Source organism: Falco biarmicus, chromosome 10, assembly GCF_023638135.1.
Source record: "Falco biarmicus isolate bFalBia1 chromosome 10, bFalBia1.pri, whole genome shotgun sequence".
Taxonomy (NCBI): Eukaryota; Metazoa; Chordata; class Aves; order Falconiformes; family Falconidae; genus Falco; species Falco biarmicus.
In genome coordinates, this window is record NC_079297.1 from 10083928 (window position 1) to 10110682 (window position 26755).

The window sequence follows — 26755 nt, forward strand, 5'->3', positions numbered from 1 at the left end:
TAAGATAAACTCAGTGCTTAAGCCTTCTGTAAGTTCAAAAATTTGCCACTTATTTTTACAGACGGTTGCCTGTGTGAAGTTTTAAACGTGTTCATTCAAGTATCCCTGTACTGTGCTCTTGGCTTCACATCTGGGAGGCTTCCTTTAGTCAGAAGTTCAGCACTTGCTTTCATGAGGATTTTTAAAAGTAAGATTTTTCTTACTGCTGGATTAACTTTCCCTTACCAGTGATGAAGGGTCTTGTCAAGGGCTGATAAGGGTACAGGTTTTGTCTGTATTTAAATAAAGGTTTACCTTTTAAAAAGTTATTTAATATATAAAGAAGGAAATGTACTAGTTCTCTTTTCTGCATTAACAAAGGAGAAATTAATTTAATATTGGAAAGCTGTGTCTTTGGAGACATGTTAAAGCTTGATGAATTCACTTGTTGTGTTATATCTGAATCAGATGCAGCTGCAGCCTTACAGTATAGAATGTGGGATGTTTTTTTTAAAAGAGGTAGAAAATGAAATTTAATTTTCCCTTAAAAGCTACGGCTATGCAAAGCATTCCTTAGGCTTAGCAATCCTCTTGCTCTCTTCTCCCTCCCTTTAAGTATCTAAAACTTTAAGAACATGGGGGGCATGAGAGAGCAGTTCTGATGGCTTTTTTTGTGGAGGAACAAGGAGAACAGCTTGATGGGAGGGAAAAGGGAAGTCCTGACACACAGTTCCTAATGCATGTGGCACTTGCTCAGTGGCAGCAGCCCTCTGCTGTTTTAGCCAGCCTGCTAAGTTAATTGCAACGATGATTATTTGGGTTTTTAGAGTGTTACATTTGTTTCAATTCTGTTACAGAAGCTGTTAGGAAGTAACATTTACCACTGAAGTTTGGACTCCTATTTTTAAAATACAGTTTCGGTAGTTTATATGTAAAACTGCTGATGTGGTTGATAAGTTAGCAGCATGCTAGCTTCAGCTTCCTTACTTCTGTGGTCTTTTAACTTGCAGTGTAGAAATAGAGTGTTACTGTTAATGCAAAAACATCCTGCTGATGTTGACACCTTTCTGTCTTTTCATACTGTATACCATCCTGCTTCAGGCCAGACGTTTGGGGCTTTCCTGTGCAAAAAGTGCTGGAAGAAGCTTAACTCATCCTATTTGGGTAGATAATGCAGCCCTGGAGTGAAATAGTTTAGTACCACAACATGCCAGTGGTACTCTGGCAGTGAAGGTGGTTGACTGCAGACGAGAATGAGAGGGGGCAAGGCTGCTGTACGGCATTCAGAGCGAGCACACGTGGCAGTACAGTAAAGAGGAGCCCTCGCTGCATCTTGAACAAGGTTGTGCACACACATAGTCATCCTGTTAGATTTGCATCTGATTGAAGGGGAATACATCTTCTCACTGTGCAAGTCTGAAAGTATCTTAGTAAGCATTCTTCGTGTGATCATGCTTACTGCTCCCGTTAGAGAAGCTTCACCCATAGAAGTTGTGTTTGATCAATTAAAATTCTAATGCAGCCGCTTGCCCTTAACGAGTTTTGCAGTCTGTACCTCTTGGTAGCTACATCCCAGTGAGCTGCTCTGCCCAGAGAAGCACTGTCATACTCGGGATTTATCACCTCCTCAAGATAAGTCTCCATCACCTGCCTAAAGGTCTGTTGTCACCTACTGTTGCCTCTCCTCAGAAGAAGCTGTCATGGAAATGTGGCAAGGTGATGCCACAGCTAACGCATTAGGCCAATGAGCCATGCTGACATGAAAGCAAAGTGACTTTGGAGACAAATTATACCAACAGTTTCATGCCTTCAGCATTCCTCAGCATGCTGACTGGACAGTAACTGGCACACGGCTCTAGGGAAAGTCTTTCCTAAAAGGGCATTTCTGGAATTAGGCTTGTTTGTCACCCATTAAAACAGATTTCAGACTTGCTACTTCAGAGGTCTGGGATAAATACTTCTCATTTCCTTGGCACAGAGGCTGTCTTTCCACCAGAGCTGTCCTGTGAGACTGAATCCCAGGAATAACAGAAGTGCAATGAAGGAAAAGTAGTCAAGATACTTGTAGTTCGAGTTGGGATGTTCCCTGTGTGGCTGTAAGGGACCCTTCAAGCATGCTGCAGCACAACTTCTCTGCTCACTGAGCAGGATATTGCAGGACAGGAGCTAAAGCCCTCACGTTCCTTGTGTATGTGTTCAAGCCTTTGCGATGCCAGGAGGAGCCTCTCACACAGCATTCACCCCCAGGTATGGATGGTAACATAATGTTTTTGCAAAGCCCCTTTATAACAAAAAACTGTATCAGTGCCTTAAAAGTTGAGGCAGCTTTGAAAGGCATGAGAAACTGTTGGCTTTGAAATCCTGAATTAATATGGTTGTAGCAGCATTATTTCTATCAAGCATTGTGCAGCCCCTTGTGGTACGTAGCAGTCTTGTATTCATCACACTTCTAAAAGAGGAAATACAGGAACATGCAGCAAAACAGAAGGGTGAGACTTCTGACTGCGGTTAATTGCGACAAGTTAGTGACAGAGAGATCAAGGAAAATTCCACTTGTGGACAGACTTTTTTGCTCACTTTTAGACGCCAATAGGGGGTTTCTGTTTTGCGTTCTGTTTTCTAGAATTTTATCTTGTCACAGAAATTATCTTTCATGAGAAGCTTTTTCTTCAAATCCACAAATGCTTTTAGGGGTAGAGCTGTCACACACTTTGTGGAGATGTAGTTCCTAACACTGGGTGACTGTGCAAAGCTGAAGTCTCTTCATCCTGCTGTAATTATCTGCACTACTCAAAGTGACGCTGCTGGCAAATGACAACAATGGACAAAACCATAAGAATCAACAGAACCACAAAGGTATGTCTGTTTTTTTGAGTACTGCGTATAAACAATTAAGAAAAAAGGGTGCTGGAATAAGGTTTGGTGTTTGAAGTCAGCATGATGCTTGGTGATGTCGGAAATGTTTGGTGTTCTCATCCTGAGGTGGAAAGAAGGCTCTCTACGATGCTCACAAACCTAACGTCTCCCTGCGCTTTTTCTTGTGATAAAACTATTAATCTGAAGAAATGTCTTCTTGAGGAGGACTCTGAATAAAGCAGGATTCCCAAGCAGCACATACCTGTGAACATAGCTTCAAGGTTGCGCCTGTTTTACTGCTACCCTGTAGCAACATTAGAGACACGGTTATTTTGTCAGAGACTTGCAGTAACAGTGCGGGTGACCTGTTGCATGATAGATAATTAATTTCCCTACATTACACACAACACAGAAGAAATTGTGAAGTACTGTATTTGTTTATTTTGAAGGACTGGAACTTGTTTATAAGGTTTTTTACATTTATTTGTGTATTCATATTGCATCTAGTATGATTTTATATTTATACATAGATAAAATACCCTGCTGCAGCTATAAGGGTTAGAAAACGCTGAATCTTGACTCAAAGTCAGTGCCTTGATTGTCCTACTACTGTCTGCAAGTCTAATGAGAAGTGTAATGGAATTATTATTTTCATCCTCAATTATGATCTCAGTGTTTACTGTAAATAAACTGCCTCCTGGAAATTTGATACAAAATATAGTGTAGGGGAAAAAGCTTGGTACTACCTCGGTGAGTCACTTTTTGCACTCAAAGTTTTCCATTGAGGCATATAAAGATAAGAGGACTATTTTTCATGTTAGGTCATCAGAAATTGATGCAGGACATTTTTCATTTCTATAGAAAGTTTCCATTTCTAGGCATGATATTTTCTGTTTTCTCAAATGGATTGCCAATGGCTAAATAAATGTAATGGTAGCAAGCAGATTTCCTGTTCTACTGGGCGGTCTTTAGACACAAATATAGCACACCCAGTCAAGTTCAGCTGAGCAACAACTGAAAAAGTCAAATTTATTTCTGCTATATAATTTATGAACTGTTTATAAGGTTCTTAATACCCTGGCAGTACTGTTTATTATAACATTTGAACGTTATACTCACTACAAAAATACTAATGATGTGTTTTTTCTACTATCTGGCCTTCTTGAAGCACCATGTGCCAACCATCAGTAGCTTTGCAATTATCACTGTGCCCCAACGATTCTACCTTCACGAGGCACACCATTTCTGAGAATTAATTCAGTATGTGAACGCAGCCAGAGAAATTATGTTACTTCTTTCTTGTTGCATATACACCTGTGACATAGTCTGTGCAGGAAATGTTGCACCTAATGGTGCAATTCAAAACACGGTCAGCATGACGGGCTGCACTTGGGAAATAGTTCTCGTACTGTTTGTCATTGTTTGTGCTGTTGCCAAAGGAGAAAAAAGGAGTGTTTTTTAAACACACATTAAGTTGAACTAAAGTTTTTCTCTCCTTCCAGAATGCCCAGTTCACATATTCCCATCTTATCCACAAAAAAGCGCATGAAGAACAATGTCAGATTTGTTTTTGTGAGCTCCTCTGCACCTGGGGGTGTGCGCACCTACAGCCTGGTGGCTTTAGGGTGCCCGCTGTCACCCCCAGCCTCCACCTCACACGCCTGAGAGCAAATAAGTTGCAAAATGGGATTTGCCAGAGCTAATACATTAAGCAAGGAGTTACTTAAATAGCCAAGGGGAAATACTGGAGAGAATGGTGAAGTCTCCACTCTCCTGGGCTCAGACAATCAGTTTGGGGCTATTCCCAGGGATGCAGTCCGGTGGAAGTGCACTCAATGCCCAGCTTTCCTGGGAAAGTCTTAGAGGTAAAACTTTAGTTCTGTCATGGACAAAACAGTCTTGACTGTGGTGGGCTGACCCTGGCTGGCGGCCCCGCGCCCCCCCAGCCGCTCTGTCCCTGCCCCCCTCAGCCCGGCAGGGACAGAACGTACAGCGACAGGCCCGTGGGTCGGGGTCAGGGCAGGGAGAGCTCTCAGCCATCACTGTCACGGGCAAAACGGGCTCCACTGGGGGAAATGAGTTTAACTTACTGCCAATCAAATCCGAGTAGGATAATGAGAAATAAAAACAAAATCTTAAAAGGCCTTCCTCCCATCCCTCCCTTCTTGGTCTTCACTTCACTTCGGATTTTCCCTCCCCACCAGCAGCACAGGGAGGGGGACAGGGCTGGGGTCAGTCCCTCACAGCTGTCCCTGCGGCTCCTTCCCCCGCACAGGGAGGGCTCCCACACCGCCCTGCCCCAGCGCGGGGTCCCTCCCGCGGGGGACAGTCCTCCAGACAGTCCTCCACACGCTGCCGCAGCGGGAGCCCTTCCCGGGGGCTGCGGTTCCTCACACGCCGCCCCAGCGCGGGTCCCTCCGTGGGCCCTGCCGGGAGCTGCCCCAGCGCGGGTCCCACGGGTCACGGCTCCTTTGGGCACCCCCTGCCCTGGCGTGGGGCCCTCCCCGGGCTGGGGGGGGGGATCTGCTCCCCCGTGGGCTCCGTGGGCTGGGGGCACGGCCTGCCCTGCCAGGGGCTTCACCACGGGCTGCCGGGGAATGGCTGCTCCGGTGCCTGGAGCCCCCCCGCCTCTGTCCTCACTGACCTGGGGGCTGCAGGGCTGCTGCTCTCACACCGCCTCAGCCCTCTCTTCTGCTGCAATTTTGTGTCGCACAGATATTTTTTTCCCCCTTAAATCTCCTACCCCAGCGGCGCTGCCACCGTGGCCGATGGGCTCAGCCGTGGCCAGTGACAGGTCCAGCTGGGAGCCGGCTGGCACGGGCTCCACCAGGGCGTGGGGGAAACTTCTGGCACCTTCTCACAGAAGCCGCCCCTGCAGCCCCCCCGCTACCAAAACCTCACCATGCAAACCCACTACACTGATCCAGGGAATATTCACATGATGTAATTTATTGCCAGTTAACACAAACTTCTAATCACTGATTTGGGTGATTGAGAAAGAATAAGCTGTGAACAATTAAGCAAGCGCCTAAGTGAGCATGTGTTCTCCCCCTTTCCCATCCCAGCTTGCCTTATTTCTGTGTGGGGTACACCACACCCAGTCTGCCCCAGTTCCTTCAAGGAGGTGGTGGTGGTGCAGAGGCATGGGGCTGGGGAAAAGGTCTCTGGCTGCTGCTCCGTGACTGTTGCCCCTTTTCCTCCGCTCCTCCACACTCCTGCCCCTGCTCTGGTGTGGGACACCCCGCAGCCACAGTCCCTTGGGGATGTCCCTGCCCCAGCACGGGTCACCGGCTGTCTGGGGGGATGCCCCTGCCCCAGCATGGTGGGGATCCTGTCTGGGATTAATTCGAGAGAATATTTAATTGTATTTGGAAGTAGTTTTGTGGCCACAAATTTTGGCTTTGTTACTTGTATTTCTGGACCGTTTCAAATGCTGGTAGCACCTGAAAAATTCCAGGGTCATAAGTGAATGGCTGCTCTCTATCTCCTGTGTGGAGTGTTCACACTAGTAAAACTGCTGGTTGTAATGAAAAAAGGAAAAGGAAAGGGAAAGGGTACCCCCAAAAACATTCAAATGAGCTGCTTTGTGCCAGGAATTCTCTCTCATTTGGATGACTGCGTTAGCTGTGTGTCTGCTCCTAGCCCCAGCCCAGAGGTGTAGATTTTGTTGAGAAAGCATTTTCAATTCAGTATTTTCTATTCAAGATGCATTGTTTTTTGTTACGTGATTGTGGGTTTGGGAGCGAGTGTCAAATTTCATCTTGAAGCTACTGCGAAAAGAGGAAGGAAAATACTTTTACCAGAGAAAAGTACAAAGGCAGAACCAGTAAAACTTTGCAAACCCCAGGATATTCACGAGTACAAAGCAGTAAAACCTGTGCATTTGCATAAGCATAACCTGGGCAGAGCTGTTTACTGAGCAAATAGCAACTATTATTTAATGATATTAAAGAATTTTTTTAATAATCAAAGAAATAAAACCCTTCAGCTGCAGTTAATGTTTAGCTTTCCCTCTCAGGGTTTCTGCCTCCGAAGAGTAAGATTATTTTGCAGGGATTTCTGTAACAGCAAAGGGGATCTATTCAATTTTCTAAGGACCCAAACATGACAATTTCTAAGTATATTAAAAGTATATTAAGTTAAAAAAAAAAAAACCAGGGGTAAACAATGATGCTGCAGAAACGCTTCAAAATCCAATCCTTGCTGCTGGTTCAGCCCCGCTGCCCCACGTTTTCCTGCAGGGATACAGTTGCAAAGCAGAGACAAGGCATTTCCCCGGGGGTGTGCACGGGGAGGGACATCTGTGTGTCCTGCACCTGGCCCTCATTAGCATCAGCAGCTGCAGGCCAATTGCACCCTGGAGATAATTTAGCTATGTAATTAGCTCCCTTGGTTCCCAGTTGCTGCTCTCCTCGGGCTCCCAGTGAGTGCAGCAGGAAGTGGAAGGGGGCTGAGCATTTGCTCTCCAGGCTTCCAGCCAGACCCTCCAGTGCTCCTGCCTAATCTGCTGGACTGGGCTTGGAGAGAACTCATCCTCCTCCTTCTTTGGTGATGGAGTAACTGGGAAATAGGAGACAACAAAATGAAGGTCAACGTAAGTATTAGATTATTTCTATTGCAGTTAATTGAATGGCTTTGCATCTTTTGTAGTGGGAGCGTGAACAGTGTAGAGCCTGTGTCTGTCAGGATCCCTTTTCACTGCATGCTCTTGATCTTATTTGCACACTACTAGCAGAGCATATGGTCTTAATTTTTAAAATACGATCCAAGTTAAGCTGAAAAAAATGCTTTATCAAGAATACCAGTATGGTTAAGAAGGGTAAGGTTTTGTATATGCCTTGTTAAAAAGTTACCATGAATGACCCTGGCTGGCCAGGAGGATTCCCTGTGTTCCCCATTTTCTTGGAAATAATGAGTTTAAATGACTAATACTTGAGCTTACATTTTATCAGAAAAAAATGATAATTTTTGCACTGACTACTAGAAAATGAGTAATGGAGATGTTCTAACAAACTGAATCACTCTTTGAAGAAAACTCATTGAAGTTACTTGACATGTGAGCCTGGGAAAGCCTGTGCACTCTAGGTTAGCAATTGTCCATGTCCTGCAGTGCTCTTCGCAAAGAGAACTGAAGCTCGAAAGAGGAAAGGAGTGGTGGCAATGTTTGTTTTTAGGAAATACTGCTCTGGGAGGAGGAGGGAATACATGGATGGAACAAATCCATTTTATAGTCATACGCTGATGTTTTTGCCCAGACTTCCAGCACAGCGCTCCTGCAGACACCCAGCATCAGCTTGCTTTGTGCTAAGCAGAGTTTCTTTGGCTGTGGAACTGACCCTTTCAGCCTGGCGATGCAGCTGATGGCTGGCAGCTGCGATGCGGGGCAGGGGCTGCGCGGTCCCCATGTGCCCTGTGTTAATGACAGGGAAGGGGCAACGTACAGCTGCCGCACAGGAGCGGGGGTGTGTGCTGGTGGCTAGGGCAGGTGAAAAGCCATCTGCTGCTTTTCCCAGAGAAATATTAAAATTATGGATAAATACAACTTGGTGCAAAAGGGCACTCTTAAAAAAGAACTGGCATTTCTGGGCATATAAGTGCAATGGGAGAGCTGGAGGAAGCAGCGGTGTTTGGGCGTTGTGCTGTTGCTACTGATTCATTATGAATCAGAGAACACTCACCCTTGAGCCTCAACCCCCTCGGCTGCTGTCATTCTGCCACTTCCAGGGAATCTGCAGAAACCCCACCACAGGTCAGACAGGGTGCAAGGACAGCATCCTGGTCGCGCTTGTGCACCCAGGAGGAAGAATTCACTGCAGTGCCTGCCAACGAGAAATCTGCAATTTGCTCCTGACAACCTCTCCCAAGAATTTTTCGCCTGTTCCCCAGGTAGGCAGAGGAAGGAGAGGCAGGACCCTGCCCTAACAAGTCTCTGTGAAGCATCTATTGCTTAGCAGGCAGAGGGAGAAAACTTGTACTCGACAGAACTTTGTGTCCTTAAATCCATGTTTGGAAAGTAACGTTGTAGTAAAAAGTAATTAAGATATTAAAAGGTTTAGAAAAGTCAAAAAGTAATTTGGTGCACATGGGCAAAAACTTTTAGCTAGAAGGAGGAACCAAAGCCCAGCATACATACATACGTATTCAGTTTTATAAACATCAGGAAATGGCAGTTTATTTTTCCCTGAACTTGGGCACGAGACCACACATGCCAAAATGCTGTGAATGGGAATGAAATCCTGACTGCACTGAAAACGGGGCAGGGGGTGGGGTGTCTGTTGGTTGTAACACAGCTGGAATTTGATTAACCACATTGGTGGAGAAAAGAGAGTTTGGGGAAAATTAACAGAACAGCTTGTAATTCCCACCTCTGTGGCGCTCTTATTGTGAAGCTGCTCAGCTTCTAAGTGGTTCTGCCTGAATTTTTAAACTGGTTGGTTTTTATCAAAAACTGATTTGATCATCCAGAATTTAAAACCTGCTGATTAGCAGCGGGTTCTACCCTCTAAGAATCAATTAACTGTTGAATAGGCAATCAAAGCAACTGCTGACATTCATTCCTTGTTGAAGCTCGTGCGAAAAGATCTGAAACTTCTGTATGACCAGAACACTTATTTTCCAAAATATGCAAACAAAACACAAAATACAGTAGAAGGACCTTCCACAATTCACAGAAAATGTTGCTCAGGAAGTGGGATGTGCAAGCCCCATGGCCAGGAGAAAGGCACATGCATGTAGAGAAAGATGTGAGTGTTTAAGGTAAATTCTTTGTTGTTTTGTGGATGTTGTTGGTGTAAACTCTGTCTACAATTAACTGAACTGGGTAAAATTTAAATTGATTCAACTTGGCCTACTATTTAAAAGGGGACTTCCCTGGGAAGTGTGTTCCCAGCTAACAGGGCAATGGAGAATGTTTATTTCTTCAGCTTTGTTCGGAGGTGAAGAGATTAACTGGAAACAGTTCTATAAACATGTCAGAGGGTGCCACTGATGCATGAACATAACTGTTCAGTGAGTACAACCCACTGCCTTTATCTTCCATCTCCTCAAATATTTTAAGTCCCCTTTTCCTGCAGTAAAAGTGCTTACAGATAATATTGTGTAAAACACAGCTGAAAAATATTTATCTGCATCATATCTCTTGGTTTTATATTATTTCAGTAGTTGTTTTAAGAAGTAAACTTAAGACAGTAGATGAAAAATATTTTTTTGATTTGAAATGCTTTAGGTACTACAGTACCTATGTATCACCTGAAACAGTATGTAGTAGTGACTTGATGTCTCCAAATACAAACTGAGTGGGAAATGGGGGTGTTGAGAAATTACTTTGGCTGACTTGCAAGCAAGATGCTCAAATTATCACTTGATAACCTTGATGGATTTTTCTAGTGATATTTGTGTACATTTTATAAGGACTTTTTTCTTTTTCTTGTTACATAGTACTATAGGCTGAAGGTAGGGATTGGGATGGGGGTTTTTACAACGGGGAGAGTTGCCTTAGCACAGATATTCATTGAGTATGTAAAGCACAGATGTCAGTCTGTGTGAGTACTTCCATTCTGAGGTTACACAATTTTGCATTATAGAATTGTACAATTCTGAGTTTTACTGACTCTTATTAATGAAGAGAGTGGAAACTTTTAATAAACATGAGTTAACAGCTTTCATTCTGAAGACTCCCAAGGGCTGGTAGGTTTTACAGTAGGAGCACTGCTGGATAGGGTCACACAAACAATAAAGATGTAAAAAGTCAGTTTGTAGGGGGAGTTACTGTTTTAACGTCTGATCTACGCTCCAATAAAAGGAGACACACAAGAACTTTTTTTCACACCTCGGTTAACTGAGCCTGAGTTACCAGAGGGTTTACACTGTAAACCCGTTCGGTGCGGTGGGCTCGCTGGATGTGCCTAATTGGCATCGTTCTAACGTGGCCGCAGGCTCTGCAGGGGAGAACGGTGTCTGGGGCAGAGGTTGCAAAGGACATGGGCTCTGCTTTCTGGGTCTGTGCTCTGTCATCATCTCGTTAAAGTCTGCTCAGTGAGGGAAGAGTAACAGTGCTGTCTGCCGAGGTGCTTTCTCATGGGGTGATGAACTGGCTTTTAAGATGTTCTTTGTCTTAGGAGATTTTTTTCAGGGCTGCTGACAGGGAAGAAGGAACAAATGTCAAAGAAGGAAAAATGCTTTGATCTCATCTGTGTTGCTTTACTACTTGTTACATGTTGGTTAGTGTAAGGACACATTAATGAAACCACATAAAATAACAACGAACTATATGCAGCTGGCCCTAGATGGCATTTTATGGATGATAGTGTTAGACAGCCAGTTTCCGCTCCACTGGTAATAAAGAAAAAATGCAGTTCCCATTAGCCCCAAAGCACAGCTTCCTCCTAGCTAAGCATCCCGTAAGGTCTCTGTGATCCTGGGAATGCAGTACTTGTTTATAGTCAATGGCAGGTCAGAGATGCTTCTGCTTACATGACAGTAAGGGGCTGCCACAGTGATTCCTTACGTCTGTCCTAGATAGCTGACAGCGTCGGTGGGGCCCAATTCCTGACAGGCAGCTCCCCATTATGTGAGCCAGGGCCTGTACCACAAATAACCTCACTCCACATAACTGGAGACAGACTTGTCAGACCACAGCTATCCGCGCTGTCAGATCGGGCACTTGCCTGCCGTAAACCTCCTGTAACTTCTGTTTATAAAATCGCTCCTGCTGTTGTTGTGATCACAAAATCAATTGGCTGGGATGAGTTCTCTTAAACATGTCTCCAAAAAAATGAGATTTCTTTGGAAAGCAAATGGGAACAGATTTGGCATCCAGTGGCTTGTCAGTAACTCTAGTTCGTAATGTGAGCAGATGGAGCCCGTGGGATGCTGAGCTGCGGAGCTGGCAGGGGGCTGGATTCCAGTAAGGGACAGGGCACAAACAGGAGATTTGGTGGTTCCTTACCCAGCCTCACGGTGCTTTGGCTTACCCAGCATGGCCGTACCCTCCTCCTGGGAGTATTGCTTAGAGGTTTTGTTTCAGTGGAACATGGACATAAGCAATCCAGCTTTCATAATTGACGCAGCTCAGTGGCTCCAGCAGGTTTTTTTCTAGTGCTATGGGATTCAGTATCACCTCCAACTTCACTAGGAAGTTGGCTAACCTGTAGCTAGCTCTTTGCTGCCAGAACTACAGCACTTTCCAGTACTAAAGCTAGCTAGTTTTATGTATATCCTATAAAAAGCTAAACACATCAGCACCTGTGATGCTAGACACTGCTGTTTGTTCCAGTTTGTTTTATGAGTATTAGGCTGATATTCAACATCTGCTTCAGCATCCTGTGCTAATGCTTGTTGAACCAACAGCTGGGACTCCTAAAAACTATATAGAGCTTAAATGAACAGTACTGCCTACATTCCTTTGGTGATAACGCTGCAGAAAAGAAATGCTTCACGGTCTATTCTGCACCAGCCTGGGTGCAGTCAGGTCCTGAGAGGCTGGGTGAGAAACCAGAACGCTTGGAAAAGAAACAAGAAACGGGGGGGACTACTAGTCCTGTAAATAAAGGAACAGAAAATAAAGGCAGACCTGCTTGACCTGTGGTTTTTATATCTTGTTTTTGTGGAGATTAGAATGCAGCCAAAATTATTTACTTCAGTGGTGTGGTGCTGCTTGTGTTGCTTTTGCAATGTACTGCTGCAACGTTCTGCCAGGCTGTGGGCACTGAAAATACACAGAAGACTCTTTCTTTTCAGGGAAGATGTTGGTGGGGGTTTTCTGTTTTGTCTTAGTGGTTTGGATTATTTTTTTTGTTGTTGTTGCTTTGCATCCTCATATCGCACTGCAACAAGAAGCTGTCTTTTGAAAGAGTTTTCTATGGGACATTCCTGTAGCTTGCTAGGTATAAATTACTAATATACTCTGTGTTACACTCTCTGGAGAACTTGTGAAAGGTAGAAACTAGTTCCAAGACAACAGGATAACAAATCTTCATTAAAATGTCTTCCTAAGCTTCTACCATTTTTAAAATGCATTGAAAAACGTCACTAGGGGCTGTAGGCCAGTTGGATACTAATGCCTGTCACTGTCACCTGGAATTGTATCTGTACCAGTGGCTGGCCTATCAAACCAGGGATGGGCTGGTATACCTGGAAGAAAATAATGAAAAATTGAATTCTGTTGTGCACTTAGCAGTGCTGAAACTGAGAGTGGATGGAAAAGATTTGCTCTCCAATTCTGTAGTATGGACCATGTGTCCTGAAACTTGAAATGTAATTGTAGTGTTGCTTTAGATGGAAGAACCTTTTGCTTTTCTTTTTCTTTTTCTTTTTTTTTTTTTCCTTCCCCCTTGCTGCCGCCCCTGCTATTTGAGAGCTCCACTTACTTGCAGAGGTCTCAGTCTTCCAATTTATTCATGTTCTGTAGTCTCTAAGTGGGGGCTTGTGTCCATCACTTCTCTATTTAAGGTCTTAAATTTTCCAGTTCCAGCCTTATGGATAGGATATGAGATGATCTATTAACAGATTTGTTGTTCTAGCTAGGTCAGGTTTCCCAAAGTGTCCTATGATTTATTTTTTTTTTAATGTTAATCCCCTGGTTGGCTTGCAATTGAGATGATTTCAAACACTCCTGGGTATTTGCATTGCCTACAGATGTGACCCCACATGCCCTGATTTGAGCCCCACAGATCGGAGACCAGCTTTCAAAACGTGAACCACCGTGTTCTGCTTTCAATCGGTCCCTCGCTGTGGGCTGCCTGCCCTTGGATGTTTGCACGGCTTTATTGGCAAAGCCAAAGGAATGTGTGCTGGGCTTCGAGCAGAGACCCCTCTGTTGAAAAGGTTTGTGACTTTCATGGTGTGAGTTTAAAAATCTAACTTTTCATTCAGTGTGGGTGTCCCTAACATACTCATCTGACCCTGCCGAGCAAAATGTTCGTTTTGACAACCCTTCTGTGGGGTAGCTTAGCTGCTGAACAGAACTGACCCCTCTCTGTTGCTGTCACTGACCTGGTTGTTTCACTTGTTTTGCAGCAATGCAGACCTAGCAATGTCTAGGCAAAGAGATGAGAGAATAGCAGGAATGATTTATCCTGCTAATACCTGCTGCAGTCCTGTGTGATGTTGCTGAATGGGAAGAGTATCTCCTCACCCTGCGTAACTTGGGTTGTAGTCTGCAGTTACTATTTGCAGAAATTCTCACTGAGTGTACAGGCCAAATTCTGTCTTAGTGAAAATCGGTGTACTTTAAAACAGACAAGACTTGAAAATGGATTTGTAGTTTCGTATGTCAGTTGATTAAAGAATTGGGCCCAATGGTGTGTTTAGTATGTTACTTCCACAAGAAAGACTTAGCTGGGGAAATATTGATGTTTAGACACCTTTTAAAACCATACTGTGAACCAAACTTTCCTCTTGTTTGTGTTGGTGCAACTAGGAAGGACGGGGTTGTTTAATGCAATAGGAGGGGGCTCGCTTCCTGGCTCCGCCACCGGTTTCCTGCGTGCACCCGGCCAGGGCTCAGCATGTCTCGGCCACCTCTGCGAAAGGGGGGGACCTGCTACCCTTGCTGGCCTCTTCAGGCCTGAAAAAGTCTTTCAGCGTCTGTACAGCATCCAACAAGGCAACTAGAAGCATTGCTGATGAATAATAGGAAAAGCTCCCATCTTCAAGGCAAGACTGTTTTAATCGGGCTAGGACAGGAGGTAAATGGGACTGTTGTCCATTGCTGGCAGCTGCTGATGGCCAAGCCCGTGTATCATAGAAAGGCCATTGTTTGTGGCCACCCCAGCCAAGAAATGTGTGCTGCTGACAACAGGCTGTTTGCATCAGCTGAGCTGACAAATTGGTTTTCTACTGCTGCAACTTCAAGCCAGCTGTTGCTTTACAGCAAATGCTCTGGGCAAAAATACAAGGCATCATGTTTCCTATTTGGGTGCTATCTCTTTGGACATTACTTGTACTTTCTGATAAGGAACTAATGCTGAAGCACAGCAGTGTCCCACTGAGTGGGAAGCAGTCAGTCTCGTTTTAGAGCTGAAAGTAAATGGTATCTTGCACTGAAAAACACTGTGTCTACGGCTCTTTCCACCCTTTGCACAAACACCTTGGGTGACTAAAGCTACCTGCTGATGCTACTCCTCATTCTTTTAACTGTCATCTTGTAATAAGTAAGCAAATACCCAAAATAAATATGCTAAAAATAAAATGTGGTGATCTACTTGCCAGAAATGTACGGGCTCAGGCTCAGTGTCTATAGATAAAATGCCCTGTGGTGAAGAAGGTGGGAAATACTCATATTTGCTATCTCGCAGATTTTTGTGGTCTTGGGGAAAGTCACTCTATTCTTCCTTGGATTCCCATCTAAGAAAAAATTACATTAAGAGCACTCTATAAAGATGCTGCAAGTTATACTGGAGATGGTATTGATATACACATGGTGTCTGTGTGGTGGAAAGAAACACAGACACTGTTTCGGGTGTGCTTACCTGAAGATAAGCTCACAAATGCACTGGCCTACTGTGAAGATTTAGCAGCCAGCAGAGCTATTTGATGTCACTGTGTGCATAATTAGATTTTTCCTTGAGCTAATGTGTCACATAAATCATTAGCCTGGGATGTTCTGAATCAGTCTGCAGTCTGGGGTGGGCATGGACACAGCCAGCTGGAGTCTGGGTCTTCACAAGTACCGCAGCCCACCGCTGCTCTTCAGTGGTATTTCTGCCACTGGTGTTACCACTGGGCACGTATTAACTCCCTCAGCATTGATGCTACCGAGAGGTCTGCCTTCGTAAGGCTCTGAAGAAAGAATAAGCTTAAAGGAAAATAAGCAATGGGAGGAGTGCTAGCTTATGGTTTGGGTTTGTTGGGGTGGGTTTTTTTGTCTCCAGGTAAGAAATAATTTGCTTTTTATGTGCAGTTGAAGTCCCCAGATAAAGTGGGGAGCAGACAGGAAGGCATAAGTTGGTTATTTTTGGATGGTTGATGCATTTCCTCTGCAGCTTCTGACAAAGAATTTGCAGAATGACAATGGGAAAAACACCTATTTATCATACAGAGATGTTAATAAATAATGTCTAAGTAATGAGCGTTAGCAATGCTCTTCAAGAAATTTGTGGGTAAAGGTGATGAAGAAATACATGGTAGTATTACCATCTACTTCTTTACTGCACTGAACAGAGACGCAGGCTGCAGACATTTAACTCTGCAACCAGCGCTCTGAGAAATGTTGTTTAATGTGAAAATGGGCGGACTTGAATTCATCTGAAATTAAAGTGGAGATAAAACCCAAACTAATTAACACTTCTGTTGGTGTAACAGTGCAATGTCGGTATTTTTTCTCTCTCCAGAATACTTTGGCGAAGGCACTATATGACAACAAGGCAGAGTGCTCAGATGAGCTGGCCTTCCGCAAAGGAGACATCCTGACGGTGCTGGACCAGAACGTCATCGGCAGCGAGGGCTGGTGGAAATGCTCCCTCCATGGCAGGCAGGGCCTGGCCCCCGCAAACCGCCTCCAGCTCCTCGCCACTTCTCGGGCAGCCCTCCTGCCTCCTTCCACCCAGGGCGACTCCGCAGAGGCACCGGTGGGCCAGCAAAACATCTACCAGGTTCCCTCCACTCCCAAGCCTACTGTGTTGTCCTCTACCTATGAGAAGATGGAGGGGTGGGTTAAATCTCCAGCTAGGGTCTCTACCCTGCCTGCCCAAGGAATATATCAGGTACCAGCCTTGGCTGCACAGCTGCTCAGTGAAAGGACCCAAAGCTCGACAAGCCAGGTAAGAATATAAGCAGCTATAAAAGTAACAAATGTTAGTATTAAAACGGTCATTGGGAGCAGGAAAATAATAAAGGCTATTGGCCTGGGCATGTCAGTGGAATTTGCAGCAAAGCTGTTCAAATAAATGGTGTTTAGGAAACTGCCATCAATTCTGCTACAGTTTGTAGCATTATGTGAGAAATGCTGTTATAGGCAACATATGACTTTCTCTATTCTGTAGTCCCTCACTTTTTTTGACAGTTTAAAGCAGCTGTAAAATAGGGCAGGAAGTAAAGAATATACCATTTGTTTGGAAGAATCTAGAAATTATTTCCAAAGCTACCCCAAAGTTAAAATAACAAGACACAGAGCCCTTTCCTCTGATAGTCTACAGCATGTGTCCATCCAGAGTCCTCTGGGCACACGTGGGGTCTCTGCATCCATCTGCACAATAACATGATTCATGTTATTAATGAATTAATAATAAATAATTAAAAAAACCCTCAGTCTTTGCTGTGTGGTGATTGCTGTCTTTAGTCCAGTTTCTACTATTCCCAGGCTCTTGGCAAGCTCAGAGCGCTGCTGCCTCTCTCTCCTGCTACTCCAGGTAGTCACTACACTTGCATGAAGTATCAGCGCCTACTTTAGACCTGCTGGAGGACACAGAGTTTGGTTGTGTGGCCAGAATCAATGTCTCTCCCAGCCTGTTTTTGCTGCTGCCAAGAAAGCACCCAGGGTGCATGGGATAAGAGCAGCCACCAGTCCCCCCAGTTACAGAGACCAGTTGCAAACCTGGCTTTCCACCGCTTCATTGCCACTGCTTGCCGGGGCTTCCCTCTTTCTCCCTGCTCCTTGTGTTTGGCATTCAAATGAAACATGGATGTGGAAGGTATCATTTGTCTAAATGTTGCATCGAGTATCTTAACATCAGAAGCTTGTGGGTTTTTTCAGTGTGAAGTGAATGGGATCTCTTGTGTAATGAAAGGTAAATAGAGCAGGTGGGGAGGGAGTTCAGGTGCAAGTTTTTGTTCAGTCCCATGAGTTCTTCAGTCCTAGCTGGCTCTTTATTCCATGTATGAAAATCATGTTAGAAATGTTAATTGAATAAAGAAAAGATCACCTCTGAACTATATAGCCTTTTAGATCGATTTAATGATCATGTGATTTATGGAGCTCAGCCAGGCACCTTTCCTCCCACTGTGCGGAAAGGCAAGGTGTGGGATCTGAGGTGCTGGTTCCTTCTGTGTGGCAAATGGGCGCTGGAAAGCAGACTGACTTGGTGTGTCGCTGGTGACTAAAACCTAATTTTCAGCACTGCAGCTGCACGTCCAGCCTTTGCATACAATTACTGTAACTGCAAGCTCAAACTAATAGCTACAAATGACCCTTTTGCACTTGATGTGATCTGATTTCTTCACATTCCTAACCCTAAAGAAGCCATTTGCAAATTGAATGCAAGATTTTGGTACAGATTTTCCATGTTTTGCCATCAAATCAGGCTGAAAATGTTACTTACTGTTCTTTATCTGAATGACTGGCCCAGCAGAAGAGCTCCTTGGCTAGTCCTGTCATGAGTCTCTACACCTAAGCATCATTTACTCTAACAAAGAGGGGGGGGGAAATGTCCTAGCCTACTACTATTATTTAAAAGTTCAGGTTTGCCTGAGCTGCCTCTTGCACAGCATCACAGCTGTTCCCACACCAGCTGTACCACAGTGGTCCTGAGCCATGCGCAGTTGTGCAGGGTGGCTCCAGTGTGAACCGCCTGTGCCAGTGCAGAATGAGCCGTGGCGCTCCAGACCGCCCCATGTAGATCCTATGGGACAACTGGCAAAGTTTCTGGCATACTCAGCTGTCCTCTGAGCAGCTGGGTAAAGCCACCGTAAGTCTTTGAGGGAACTGGTTGAAAGCAATAAAACAAAATCCATCGAAGCCTGTGTGCTTTCACCTTAGAGGAAAGCCGCGTCACTTCTGCCTAATGCAACGGGCACCCTCGTGTTTTACTGTGACTGAAAGTACTTTTAAAAAATAGCAAGATGTGACATTCAGTGAGTTTCCTCTTTGCTGTATGCTGAGTAAGGTTTGTCCATCTGAAAACAGACCTGGGCTAAGGATGGTTTTCTTGATACCGCTTTTACCCTGTCTGCTCAGGCAAGTCTCTTTTATGCCTCTGTTTGCGCTACGAGCTATCCTGCATGCAGAGCGCCGAGGGGATTCCTGTTCGCTCCTTGTTCCCTTTCTTCAGATGAGAGCTAAGCTTTCACAAAGATGAAGTAGGCGCTTGTAAAGCTAGCGTCTTGTTCCTCTGCCATGTTTCCACTAAATTTAGTTGCTACAATACTTATATGATGGAGAACACTACCTCCAATTTAAAATAATTTACTGTGATGTCTCATCTCCAGCAGTGCTTCTGTGGGTCAGCAGTTTGCAGTAATCCTTTCTAGCTAGGCTAAACCTGTGCTGAACAAACAAAATTCAATGTTTTGGGGGTTGATTTAAAAAAAAAAAAAAAGAAAAGCCCTTTCCCAGCGTTTGTATTTTGGCACCTTAACTAATTGTCCCGCAGATCTGGTCATGGCTCTTCAGATTTGTTTTAAGCAAACAAGAGAATTAGCCTGTAATTGAGTACTGACTAATGATGTAATTCCCATATCAGACTGTTTGTGGAGCTGGACAGGGCATCAGTGTAACTCTGTTTACTCCTTCCGAGTGAGACTTTCATAACTACAGAATAATGCACCTCAGCCTGTACTTTTTGATGCTTTTACTCCCACTGAATAACTTGACCTAATGACTCTCTGGGTCTGGAGAAGTAGAAATTCCCCTACATTCTTTTTTTAGTGGTTCTGCTTTTTGGGTAGTCTAAAGATTTAAGCGATAACTGAAGCTGGATTTTCTACACATGTTTTTGCTCTCTCGGTTAGTAAGGCAGATTGTCTTTGATTTGTCTGTGCCAATTCTTATCTGAAATAAAGCAGAAATGCTGGTAAAGGAGAATTATGGGGAAAAAATTACCATGCCTACTTGTAAGGTCAGTTCCTGTCTCTCACCATCAGTGAAGAGCTGAAAGGTTTTTAATCACTGAAGGGTGATTACTCTAATGGTGGCCTATTCAACTGATTTTTTTCGAAGGTATCCTGAGCTCACTGCTCACTACAGCTTTCTCATTACTGTTTTTTCTCCCCCTCTAAGCATCTGTTTACTCTGCCAAGAGCATGCCGGGCTTCAGTCCCAAATATCAGGAGTGAAGTGTACGATGTTCCGTCCACACAGCACCGGGAGTCCTTACCCACACAGGTGAGTCCTGCCACGGTGTCGTGTCTGTGTCCCACAGCTGGGACCCTGTAGGACGTCAGAATAGATTTTGAGGTGTGTTTCCCTGTTTGTTTTTTGTAAAATTTGGCAGAAAATCATCTATTTTTAGGGAAGTTCAAAACCTAAAGCAGTTCTCCTTTAAATCTGTTAATGTTCAGAGTAATGTGTCTTAAATCCAATGTGTTTCTGAGATAAATTCAGAGATAAAAAACTTTGGGTTTTACCATTACTGAGTTCCAGGGTGCAGATGAATTCTTAGTATCAGAGTGTCAAACTCTCTGCCTTGGTTTATCCATCAGGAAATGTGCTTTCTCTCGCCGTCATTTGATCGGGAAGATATCAAGATGTTTACAGAAGAGTCATTAGTGCGTGTACAAAAAAGTAACTAAATGTCACCCACACCACCTACCTCCCGGGCAAGAAAATGTAAGGGATTATTAGATTATGTAACATGATGCACTCAGGGTAAGGGCAACAAGGGACGGGAGCGTGTCGGCGGAGCCTGCCCGTGTGGCAGCACCAGGGTGCAGGGCTGAGCCCACTCAGATTCATTCATTATCAAGCTACCCATGAGCTTCTTGCATTACCCGCTTTGTGTCAGTGGGGCAGGCCCTGCTCAGACCCAAAGTCAGGCGTGAGGTGGCGGCTGCCTTGTGCCGCCTCGTGCCCGCCACCCTCCCGCGCAGCACTGCCCGAAGGCCCTCCAGCAGCTCCCTGAAGGTTCAGTGTGACCCTTGCTGACCGAACTAGGAGCTACAGAGTACATGACCCAAAAGTCTTTGATTCCACCAAAGTCTTCAGTGGGGTCTTAAACAATTGAAGCTAACCTATTTTTTTTTTTTGCCTTTGACCAGAGTGGTGCCACTCTGCCCACTGCATGCAAGGGCTCTGTGCTGGTCAGATCCACCGAGTGTTTCCAAGAAGAGCAGAAGCAACTTTACAACGTCCCATCCAGCCCAGAAAAGGCAGGAGCTGGTGTCCAGAAAGGCTCTCCAGTAGGCAATGTAAGTAAGACTTGTTGGACACGAGAATAATCTCTTATTACTGTGACATTGGGTACATACGCTGAACCTTCCTCAAGAAGATCATGGGGATAAGACCAGCACGTCTTCAGTGCAGTACTTTGTCCTTCACATTAAAAAGACAAATACTACCTGGCTCCTGGACAGTCAGGGTTCCTACCAGGACTAGGACTACCACTGAGTGTGCATTTGCTTTTTAGACTGCAGGCAACCTTAGCTTCTTTTTATGACAGTGTGAAAAGCAAATTCAATACCTGACATTCTTGAATGTCTGTTTGTAATATTTAAGCAGATAAAAACTAGCTGTCCTCATTCCATGTAGCACTCTCCTGTCACCTTTTTTGGGAGCGGAACACACCTGGCTTTGGTGTGTGCGTGTGTCAGGCTTCCCATCTCTTCCCCACTCTTTGACAAGTACCATCCTTGAAGAAAGAGCTGATCTGAAGTTTCACGACAAAGAACATGCCTCAATGGAAACTATTAGTTGAGTGCCAAGTATTTCAGGTTTCCTGAACAGTTTTAGGATCCAGGAGAATTTTGACAGGTTCCTTATCACCTACGCCCAGGGCTGAGGTGCAGGATCTCAGGGCAGCTCATCCCAGCACAGGAAATCTGAGGCTTCCTGATTCTGTGGGTTAAGGAGAAGTGCTGTAGTTTCTTGGCTGCCCCACGACGAGAAGCCAGTCTGGCACAGAACCTGTTCAGCAGTGACAGCGGGACTGGTGCTACCCAGAACTAGGGCGCTGGCATATGAGCAATTGCTCATTGAAGCTGGCATTCCTGACGTCTTCGTGGCTGTTAGCAATTGTATCGACCAGCTGCAACACCCTGAGAACAGGTTTCCTTTCAGAGACATGGCTTATTGTTGCTTCCAAAAATCAAATTTTCTTAGAATTCTTTGTTCATGGGCAATTTGGAAAATTCTGGCTTTGAGCTAAAATACCTTTGTCTGGGCTCTCCTTCATACGCACATTTTCTGCAAATGGGGAAGCCTGACCTGGCCAGTTCTTGCTAAAATTTTTATCACATGGTGGTACTCTCAGTTGTTTCTTGTTGCTGCATGCTCCTACAGTTCCCTACACACCCTCATGCCTGTGCTTTATGCTTGTAAGGCATCCAGGTACAATCTCTCCTGAAGCACCTATTAGCATTAGTCTGGATTTTCTTACACAAGAAGTTGTCCTGCAGTCGCGTTTTTCAGCTTGGGCTTCAGCTGTACACACACATACTTTTAAGGCATTGGGCAAGATTCATTATGCAAACCTGTATGAAGTGAAAATTTAAACTCATTGCAGTTATTTGAGAACAGTCAGTGGTGTCAGTGATTTTTTAAATTTTTTTTTTGTCAGGGTATGCGTATGAATGGGGGTGGGGATACTGGAAGATCAAGTGTTTTCTTATGCAGAGGCTAATAAAATCTTCATCTGTAAAATGGAGTGCTTAATGTTGTGTACTAATAAACTGGCATTTCATTTTTGTAGCCATTCCAGAAAACTATGAGTTTCCTACTCCAAAGCAGCCAAGGAAGAGCCTACAGATTTCACTGGCTTGGGGACACTGCTGTATCATTTGATCACCTGTACTCAAAATGTTTTAACCTTCATATGTGCAGCCCGTGCATTTTAGAAAAAATAAAATAAAATTATGGGCTAGCCTTTTTATGGTGCAGTTCCATTGACATTACTGGAGTTGCATACATTTATGTGCTCTGAGAATTCAGTTTTGTTTCTCATCTCTCATTTAAAAACACCATTTAAAAATCCTGTGTGCTCTGTTGCAGTTATATGATGTCCCTCCCAAAAGAGAAACTGATATTTCAGAAAATGAATCTCCTAAAAAGTGCTGGGGCCATTACAATACCTTGCCAAACCCTCGAAAGTCAGAATGGATTTATGATATTCCAGTATCACCTGAAAAAACAGGATTAAAACAAAACCCTTCTGGCCATTCCTTGGAGAACCAGGTGCTGTACGATATACCACCAGCCAGGTACAAGGCGCTACCAACTAATACTGAAGCTAAAGTTGTAAATCCACAAATATATGATATTCCACCAACACAACGGAAATTAACATTTCCAGATATCCATCTTTATGACATTCCATCTTCACGGGACATGCTCCTTTTGCCACAAAATGGTAGCTGTGATGTACCCCCAAGTCTTCTGGCTCCAAAACCTAAGAATCAGATCTCTGAAGAAAATGTTTATGATATTCCAAAAGGTTTGCCCACTGCTGTGCAGTCAAAGAAAGAGATGGAAAAAACCGATAGTTCTGGGCACCAAGCATACAGTGCTCCTCCGCAGCTCTCAAGAGATGCCAAATTAGAACAAGACAGGTTATCTGTTTCCAGTGCAGACAGCAGAAGCAGCACACTCTCTACATCCTCAAACTCTTCTGCTGAGTCTCTTGCTACATCATCATCAGAAGAGCCTGCCAAAGAAATTAAACTGGACCTTGATGTAGCCATAGAGACACTGACTGGATTGCAGCACAGTGTATCCAGCTCGGTTGCAAGTTTAATGATCTTTGTGAGTAGTAAATGGAGGTTACAAGAACACCTAGAGAAAAGCATTGAAGAAATCCACAGAGCAGTCGATCACGTAAAAGTATCACTGGGAGAATTCTTGGCCTTTGCTCAAGTCATAAAGGTAAATGCCTCTTACCTTACTGATAACAACCTTCAGACCAGAATTAAAAAGCAGCTAGAAATTCTTTTAAACTCGTTCAAAATTTTAACAGAAACAAGAGAAGCTCTAAACAACTGCAACTGGTCACTAGAGGCTTTGGTCCTCAGGAAACCTCAGAATAACCCGGATGATCTTGATCGCTTTGTTATGGTAGCCCGCACGATCCCAGATGATATCAAGAGGTTTGTATCCATCATCATTGCCAATGGAAAGCTTCTCTTCAGAAAGAGTGAGAAGGAACACGAAATGAAGCAATCAAAAGTGAACCCAGAATACAAAATGGCAAAACAAATCACAATGCCAGGAAGCCTAGAAATAGATTCACTTCAAAGAAGTACTCCTGATAAACCCAACCAAAGTCAGGTCTCTTCTGAGAAACCAAAAGAAAATGCCACTGAGGACTGTGATTATGTTCAGTTACAGGTTGGTACAACTGAATTTTACTGTCTATATTCTTGACCATTTGCAGATATTAAGCTATTAGCACTATTTTATCTTTGCACTAGCGCCAAATTCAGTTTGCACTGCTTCCTGTTTTACAGACTTTATGTGAATTCAGGATTTTGTAAGAGTGCTAGGTGGCACATGTAGAACGATCACTAATTTTAAGTAATAAAGAGAACTGGCATTTGAGAATTTACCCAGGCAGCCAGCCAGCCAGCACCGAGAAAAGGTTTTTAGCTTGCCCGTTTAAATTCATTTGAGAGACAGCTTTTAGCTGGAGGTTAGCAATTTGTTTCTTCTCACTAGTAGTTCTCTTCTTGCCAGTACATTTTATTTGTTTGACTCTGACATGACTGTACAAGAGAGATTAACTTCCTAAGTTGAGGTGTATTGGAAAGCATGCTTTCATAGGAAATTTTGATTTAATAAATTAAACTCTTACTGTGAACTATCAAATTTATTAGAATAATTTTGGATGTTTGTTAGAATCATTCTCCTTAGGACTGCTGAAATATCTACTAAGAATATAACTCCTGTTTTCACAAAGAAATGCTGACTTGTCCTTAGAACTTAGGAAATGTTTTGGTTTGTTGATGTTGGTTTCAGTCTTAGTCTTGCAGGATCAGACACTAAATTTCTAGTGGGGAAAATGCTACCGTTGCTTCTAATACACGTACCATTGCCGTCTGCAACATGAAGGCTGCATAGCAAATAATTGTTTCCACCTGAAATAAGAGAAAAACACATTTATATTTGACTATAATATTTATTTATGTACACCATTTCACCTTTGCTTTCACTTTGATTTTTAACAGGCACAGAAGATCATTTCAGATAAAGAAGTAGCCAAGAAGAATACAGATTCAAAACCAAAGGTATTTCTGATTTTGAAAACTAACAAGAACTTCTAGTCCCTGATTTCTGTGCTTGCTAAAATTCAAAGCAATTTGCATCTGGACACACATATCTATACATAGTGATCTGTTTGTTTTCTCATAGTTCATTTTCCTAGAACTAGTTCTTAGAATTACTGCTGAAAACCCATGCAGAGCATTTAGTTTCCTCAAATGTAACAAGGCACTCTAGTTTAAAGACATACTATTTATTTGCTTGCCTTTGTGCATCATTTGGGATAAAGCTGTGAGAGTTAGTATTTCAAAATGTTTTGTCGTGCACTGGTATAACGATTTGAGTTCCTTGTTATTGTACATTTTTAATGTACATATAATGTACATAACCCTCCCCTCATGAAGTCAGCACCATTAAAGATCAAGTCAGAATATTTTGTATTATCTGAAAGCTTGAGGCCCTATAAAGGATTGATGTTTAGCTACAGCACTTTGTGTGCTATCCATTATTAAAATTGTGTTCAGTTAAATTTGTTTAGGGAAAAAAGGCCATCAGGAAAAAACAAAAACACCACTTTGAAGCCCAGTACTTTGTGGAAAGAGAAATGATTGTAAAAGACTCATGGGCTGGGGCAATTTGGAGACAATTAACGAACCAAACTCCCTGTAAGTGAACAAATGTGAAGAATACAGGGTAGAGCAAATAAAGAAGTAATCAGTGTGCCACCAAACTAAGTCTATTTTTTTTAACCTTTTTTCAGGTTTTGCCATCTGCAAAAAGTACTGTAATTCAAAGCAAGCAGGACTCTGCAAAGAAAATTGCTCTCCCAGACCACTGTAAGCTGTGTTTTTGTGCACTTCACAAGGCAATTGGTGTGTTTACTAATAGTCTGAACAACAACCAGCCACCTGAAGTCTTCATATCCCACAGCAAATTGATCATTATGGTGGGACAAAAGTTAGTGGATTCTCTCTGCCAGGAAACTCAAGAAAGAGATGCTCGGAACAATATTCTCCACAGCAGCAGCCGGTTTTGCAGCCTCTTGAAGAATCTGGCTCTTGCCACCAAAAATGCCGCAATACAGTATCCAAACGCGGATGCCGTGAGGGAACTTCAGGATCAAACTGAGGAGCTGTCTAAGTACACACAGCAGTTTAGAGCAATGATGGAATGAAAGGCATTTCACTGTTTTTACAAATTCTCCACTGTTGTTGCTCCTTTGGCATGTGGTAACCAAGGGGGAGGCAAAAGCAGCTCAGTAACACTGGCTTTCCGCCACCTCTAGGAACTCCTGCTGGGCAGTTCCCTGGGTGCTGTGCACTTTCAGCAGGTGAAGATCTGCACAACAGCAGATGCAGAAGAGGATCTGTTGTAGAATTAAATCTGTACTTTCTTCTCCATTTTTTAGATCCTCCCTGGAAATGTTATCGTAGTAGTTGGTCAGGAATGTTTGCTGTGTATTAGAACAAAGTTATTTTATTATCTGGCTGATTTTTTTTTTTATTATTTCTATATATGTCAGATAAATATATTCCCCCCTTTTTTTTATTTGGCTATGTAAAGTCTCTCTTTAAATTTTGCTGCACAGTGTTCTGTAACTTATGATAGCCCACCACCAACTATTTCCTGAGGACTTTACTCAGCATTTGTAATTATAGTATCTTTTTTAAACAGCTGCAAAGCTGATTTTTGTTTTTAATATACAAATGCAACGAATGTATTACGGGACAAAAGCTGGCAAGTACTACACTTAGCCTAGATGGTAACGGGAAATACTCCAGCTAGTATCCCAAGCGCAGAGGAAAACAGACTTCAGGGAGTCTCTGGCTCCCGGTAGATGTACGGGGAGCGTGCCTCAGC

General features: G+C 43.7%; 1 protein-coding gene across 4 annotated transcripts; it reads left to right on the plus strand.

Annotated features, from left to right (window-relative positions):
• Positions 1 to 80: 80 nt before the first annotated feature.
• CASS4 (Cas scaffold protein family member 4) lies at positions 81 to 26443 on the plus strand. Of its 4 annotated transcripts, XM_056353241.1 has the most exons (9): positions 81 to 187; positions 1081 to 2835; positions 13471 to 13659; positions 16167 to 16595; positions 19769 to 19873; positions 20746 to 20895; positions 22694 to 24025; positions 24862 to 24921; positions 25656 to 26443. In XM_056353241.1, exons 3-9 carry the CDS (start codon positions 13585 to 13587, stop codon positions 26067 to 26069), a joined length of 2565 nt encoding a protein of 854 aa, XP_056209216.1. In that variant the 5' UTR covers positions 81 to 187; positions 1081 to 2835; positions 13471 to 13584; the 3' UTR covers positions 26070 to 26443. The 4 variants fall into 4 exon arrangements, with proteins under 4 accessions (XP_056209216.1, XP_056209217.1, XP_056209218.1 ...); XM_056353242.1 differs by lacking the exon at positions 13471 to 13659; XM_056353243.1 differs by lacking the exons at positions 81 to 187; positions 1081 to 2835; positions 13471 to 13659 and adding an exon at positions 7196 to 7429.
• Positions 26444 to 26755: the final 312 nt, after the last annotated feature.